Here is a 6480-nt window from a genome sequence, read left to right as displayed (position 1 = left end):
AGCCTGATGCAGCTCTTCCGGGATTTCTCCTGCTGCAGAGCAGAGAGGGTCAAGACACTTTCTCTCATAACGCCCACGTCCACCATTGCACAACCAGGTTTCACTATGAGTTCTAACAAAAATAGACATTTGGACATGTTCCCAAAATCCTCAGCACCCCGGCCTGATTGCTAATACTGATCTGAGTTTTCTGGGTAGTATCTTATATGCTGCACCTACAGAATGTTGCATTAACTAGAAGTCAAACACAGATGATCTCATTGTAAGTAACCCAGTTATCAGGCTGTCTGACAGCTCTGCAACGGGAAGTCTTTTGTTTTCCGTCTGACCCTGAGGTTTCCATGGAGACGCTCATTTCATGTGCTTGTATCAGTCCTCGGCGAGGCTTTGTTCTGAAAATATCTGGCATTAAAACTCCCAGCTGAATGCCCTCTAATCTCACAGGGTTGATATTTGTTTGATGCCCTCGCTGTGGCTTCCCTCTATTTTTATATCTGAAGGTCAGTTGTTAAGACATGCAGCCTCCGTGGAGGAGAGGTCACAGACCCACGCTGCTGCTGCTCTGTGAGGCTGTCTTCTTTTAAACAAAAACATGAAATATTATACGGTTTGACTAAAAAGACCTTTATATATATGAGCAAAGATGGAAGATATTCAAAGAATACTGTAACAGTGCAGTGCTTTAGCGACCAATATAAAAGCCCATTCAGGAAGAAGTAAATGCTCCTTTCTCCATGTTAAAAGCTTGTAACTGAAACATCTTCAAACACAGTTATCTCTGAGTCTTTTCCTCGCAGTATGAAGCACCTTGAGATCAGTTGTAAACTGTGTTACATAAATGTAATGGGACTGAACTGATCTGACAGAGCTCTGTCATTTTGTATAGATGAGCTCAGAGAGCATGGCTCATTCACCTGCCTGTATATGTTCTGCCACGTGCACACTGCAGGGTTTGAGTGGGAACATAATGAGAAGTCGGGAATTAATCAAGCTGAACATTCAAACGCTGAAATTCATCTTTCTGTTCAGGATTGCAAATGAATAACTGTAGTTATCAATAAATATAAAGCAATAATTATGTTCTAGCATTAAAAATATCATTTTGATTAGAGAGCTTGTGCATACTGGTGGATTAGCCCAAACAGAAACATGAGACATGACTTTGGTAATTACCAGTGCTGTTGATTCGGGGCAGATCTGGCATAAACACAGTGTAAGAAATCTGTACTGTATCTCATGCAGCGAAAGCCTCTTGGATTTGTTTTCACATTTTTTGATGTTAGCGGTCATTCCGTTGACAGGTTGGTGAATGCTTTGAATATATTTTCAGTGTTTTAGTTTTAAAGACGCTCAGCTGTGAGCTGCATCTCTGATGTGGAATGATGCCATGCTTTGGCTACCCGGGATGAGCCCAGCCATCCAGGACCTCTACGGGCTTTTTCCTCCATACGTCTTAGTGTGGGGACGTCACGGCTGACCCTCTGCAGGTTGTACCCACTGTCACAAAGTATTATCACATATGAATTATACCGAAGCGGTCTTTTTGTAGGTGGTGTGTGTGTGTGTGTGTGTGTGTGTGTGTGTGTGTGTGTGTGTGTGTGTAGACTGTTGTTGTTTGTGTGTGTGTGTGTGTGTGTGTAATGCTTATATGAGCTTACAGATGTTACATGCACACGGACTTATATCTGACCCCCCGCGGTCCCCCCTCACACGGATCATGTGCAGGAATGCTGTGTCCAGCGCGCGCACAGCAGATGGAGGCACGCGCCGTTGAGTGTGGGGTTAACGCCGACCGATGAGGGCGTGGTCTGGGTCAATAATAACCACCTCGCTCCTGCCAGCTGTTCCACAAATAAATAAAGACAACAAAAATCAACATCCGGAGTGCTCGTGGAGGTGGGAGCCTATCACTGCGGTCCTCTGCTCCAGCTTGGACGCGCGCATCGGCTCTCCGCACTTTCCACCGGAGGAAATTACACGTCCACGGCTGATCTGAAGGAGGTGTGACTTGAGATGACTGTTTGATCGTCCCCCTGCCTCGCCTCCGCCGCGGAGCTCCGGCACATTTTACAGGATGAGCGGATGAAACGGCAGCCCGGAGTGTCCGGAGGTAGAAATAAAGGTGACCGTGAATCGGAATCGACCGTGAGGTGAACTCGTCCCGGGGAGCTCAGGCTCACAGCTTCATCGGGACTGTCTTACGTAACTGAGCTTTGTGCAGGGACGAGCAGGGAAAGCGCTGGTGTCGAGCTGTTGATCACAGCCAGAAAACGAAGGTAGGTCGCAGTTTACCGAGAACGCGCAAAAATCCATGCTTTGGTTTCACATTGTGTTGCAATTACACGAAAACGCTTTAAATCCGACTCAGTTCTAATGAATGAGCAGCTGTGGCTCGTTCGAGCGACGTTATCCTTGAAGGAAACAAACAGGAGTTTTGGACACAATTCCAAAAATCAACGTTTTCCTTCCTATTAAACATTATTCCATCGGAGTGCCACCATATGCGCATGCGTTCTGCATGTGTACAGATTACCACATAGAGAGGACAGGGTGATTATTGCAGTGGGCAGTTTGCAGAAGCTGCATGTCGGGATTACTTGTGTTTCTTTGTTGAGCTGCAGATGTTGCTCAAAGGCTGTGCGTGATGGCAAATCATTACTGGCAGCAAAAAGTCTTTTTCCTTCAAATGTTTTCAAGATATTAGAGAAAGGGCGCCCCTTAGAGAGCGAGAAAGTCTTTGCAGCTTCCAGACGGGTTCTTTTTGTTCTAGTCCACTGGATGTTGATTAAATTCCCTCTTTGTTTTCTCCAACTGTAGGTGAAGAGAGAGGAATCCCCTCACAGCTTTGTCCGTCCGCTCAGCATGATCAGTGAGAACGCCGTCTCCCATCACCAGTGAGTACATTGAGATGACTGAGGGCCACAGGCAGGGAGGAGGGGCTGTCACTGTGGAGGCTGATGCCATTCTCCACACGGCGAACTCGGACTTTATCACGCTTACTGACAAAAACAGGAATTTATGTCCAGGGTTCGTCCAGGGATTCCTGCAAGATGAGCCCGGCTTCAGCCCTCCTCCAGGGTTTGAAAAGGAATACCTGCTGGATGGAAGCCTGATGGAGAATAACCACACTGATAACCAGAAAGGTGGCAGCTCGTACATCTCGAGTGCTGATCGGTTTTACCTTTCAGGTGACAAGGAAAGTCCAGAAGCCCCACCTCACACTGGCTCCAATCACATTGCTGGCATGCAGCAAAACTGTGCAGGTGGCGAAATCCCCAACGGCGCCCGAGCTAAAGTGTCCTACAGTACAGATTCCTCCATACACCTGCCCAGCCAGGCCCAACAGGAAGCCGATCAGCCGGCTCTAAAATCAATCCTGGCGCACAGGGACGGCAGCCAGGAAGCTGGAAACACACAGCCCTACAGTGAGCCCGACTTAGTCATAGAGGTAGGTGGGCAGACGATCAACGCTCACAGGTCTGTCCTAGCTGAGAAGAGTGACTACTTCAAAGCACGGCTGTCACGCAACATCCTGAAAGTGAAGGGTATCAGTTATAAGACTTTGTCCACGTTGATAGACTATGTGTACACTTCAAACATCAGTGTTAGCAAAGACAATGTAGTCGATGTCATCACGGGGGCTAAAATCCTGCAGATCCCCTGTGCCGTCCAGGCAGCTATGGACTCCATGTCTGAACAAATCACGGCGGAGAACTGCTACGAGATCCTCACCATCGCCAAGAAGCAGCGGCTGAGTGAACTGAAGGAGACCGCCTACGGATTCATGAGCGACAACTTCCTCCAGGTCCTCAAAGACCCCGCCGCGTACGGGCGTTTGACGGGATCTGAGAGGGATCTGATTCTGAAGAAGAGAATGGAGGGGAGGAAGACTCTGATGGTTGCAGAGATAAACGACGTGTTCGACCGAGTTGGGAGCCGGCCGCCGAGTCGCTGTGGCAGCCGGCCACAGAGCCCCTTGTCGGTGGGGTCTTTGGAGGAGAACCATATGATTTACCACTTTAACGAGACAGCAAATGACTGGAGACCTTTGACTGCCATGCCCGAGGACGTAAATACTAAAGGCTGTGGGATCTGCACCATGTATAACTACCTGTTTGTGGCCGGGGGAATAAAGGGCTACGGGGACAAAGGCAAGGTTTCAGACAAGGTCTTCTGTTACAACCCTATAACCAACCGCTGGGCCGAGGTCAGACCTCTGAACCAGGCCCGTTCCCAGCTAAAGCTCCTATCTATGGATGGCTATCTGTATGCCATTGGAGGGGAATGTTTGTTTACGGTGGAAAAGTACGACCCTCGAATGGACCGCTGGACGACAGTAGCCCCCTTGCCCAAGGGAGCCTTTGCAGTGGCCCACGAGGCGACCACCTGCAGTGGAGAAATTTACGTATCGGGCGGCTCTCTTTTCTACCGCCTCCTCAAGTACGACCCTAAGAGAGACGAGTGGCAGGAGTGCCCCTACAACAACAGCAGGAAGAAGTCCACCGACATGGTGGCGCTGAAAAGCTTCATCTACCGCTTTGACGTCAGCCGCGAGCAGGGGATCAACGTCTTCAAGTACAACACCATCGTGAAAATGTGGCACGACTGCATGTCGCAGAGGCTCGGGAGTCACTTACCCTTCAGGTGTGCCGTCATCGGGAACTGCATCTACTGCGTGAACAAAAGCCAGACTCTCCAGTTTGTAGTGGAGGAGGAGAACGCCTACTTTGTTGAGGAGACGCTGAGGGCACCTCTGGAGGCGAAAGGCGTTCTTTTTCCGTTTGTTCTCACTTTGCCCGAAAAGCCTGAAAGAGTTGCGTAGCGTGTCTGTGCGTGTGTGTGTGTGTGAGAGAGAGAGAGAGAGAGAATAACACAATAAATGTGTCATAGTAAGCCTGCAATAAGCAGAAGACCTTATGTACACTCTTCAATGTCAGCTTCCTATCTCAGTGTCTCATTGCCTGCTTGCAATCGAATGTGTGTATTTGCATGGCGCAGTAATGCATCTGCAGGGTCGAGCCTTAAAAACAAACCTTTTTTTAATGTTGAACGAATGCAACGATATTAGTTTCTGCAGATAATGACACGATGAAAGTGATTAATTTGTGCGCTAATATTTTGTTTGGTGACTTTTTTGTAGTTTTAGATATTACTGTATTAACTAGCTGACCTGTGACTGGTAACATAAGCGAGTGTTTTATTGATGGAAGCTGGAAGCTGTTCTAGTGCGCTTTATGAACGACACACACAGGTTCTATGCAACGAGTGCTTCTGCTGTAATGCTGTTTGTAGTTATTGTGAGTGGAATCTGGAAGAAGGGTAGTTCTCTTCAAACACCAAGTCTTCGAAACCACCCCAATAAGGTCCCCGCCACACTAAAGCTAAAGCTTTATATTTATAAATCAGAAATCGAAGCCATTATGATCAAATATGTATAAATTACATGTATCTATTTTGCATATGGTGCATACTCTACATTTAGCCAAAGATAACTACCCCGTCAGGCTCTATTAAAACCAACACACTAACTTTTCTTTTTTTGTTTTTATTTTTTTTAAAGGATTTCACTACTTATGTCACTACAGGAAAAACCTAAAGCAATAGCATTCCTGCACAGCACACAGGCCTGTGGTTTGCTGCTCACAGGCAGGTTCAGGAAAGTTTAAGGATGCAGGTTACTCCCCGTGCACAAAGACCCTCTGCTACAGGTTTGTATTCACATGCCAGCTGATTACTTTAATTCATGCTTAGCTTTCAGGTCAAAGGTCAGATCTGAAACTACATTGCCTTCAGTCAGTCTAGTAAAAAGGAGATCCTGATGATTCTGCACCAACGCTAATAAGCCATGTTGTTCTTGCATCTGTGCACGTGAATACACACGCTACTCTTCTTTTGGACATTTTACAGCATTCGTGGTTGCTTCAGTAACACAGTGGGCGTTTTGTACGGAAGCTAGTGCTGATATATTCCTAAAATCGAACTGCTTTTGATAATGTTTGTAGAAGTGTCTCTGAGCAATCAGTGCGACTCAGACAAAAATGGATGTGGTCTTGATATTTGGACGGCTGGAACCTGTAGATTTTGTGAATTTATGTGGGGGGTTTGGTAGTTTTGAATCTGCTGCTGTGATGATCGGTGAATTAATGCAACGCAAGGCAACGGCTTCCTGTTCATGGCATTTGGAGTGGGCTGAGAAACGAGCTGTGGGATAATGTATATCAGAACTAAGTGCTTCAAATAAAATATTTTATGTCTGAAACTGATCTGGTGTTTTGAATATGTTTCTGTGGTGATGGGGAAGGCCGCCAGCCTTCTGGTTAATCTGCCATGGAGCTACACTGCCATCTTGTGGACACTGCTGTAATAGCACCAAATCTATGACCTTTAGAGCAGTGGTGGGGAACAGTTCTGCAGGTTTTAGATAAAACCATGGTCAACACAAATTGGATTAGTTCATTACCAGGCCTCTGGAGAACTTGA

General features: G+C 46.9%; 1 protein-coding gene across 1 annotated transcript; it reads left to right on the top strand.

Annotated features, from left to right (window-relative positions):
• Positions 1-1675: 1675 nt before the first annotated feature.
• Positions 1676-6263, top strand: LOC102292333 (kelch repeat and BTB domain-containing protein 11). Its single transcript, XM_005922387.2, has 2 exons — positions 1676-2276; positions 2818-6263. The coding sequence occupies exon 2, from the start codon at positions 2909-2911 to the stop codon at positions 4820-4822; it is 1914 nt and encodes a 637-aa protein (XP_005922449.1). The 5' UTR covers positions 1676-2276; positions 2818-2908; the 3' UTR covers positions 4823-6263.
• Positions 6264-6480: the final 217 nt, after the last annotated feature.

Source organism: Haplochromis burtoni, unplaced genomic scaffold, assembly GCF_018398535.1.
Source record: "Haplochromis burtoni strain Fernald_Lab_line unplaced genomic scaffold, NCSU_Asbu1 Contig_55, whole genome shotgun sequence".
Taxonomy (NCBI): domain Eukaryota; kingdom Metazoa; phylum Chordata; class Actinopteri; order Cichliformes; family Cichlidae; genus Haplochromis; species Haplochromis burtoni.
Note: the sequence above shows the minus strand (reverse complement) of the source record. Positions and strands in the feature narration are given on the sequence as shown.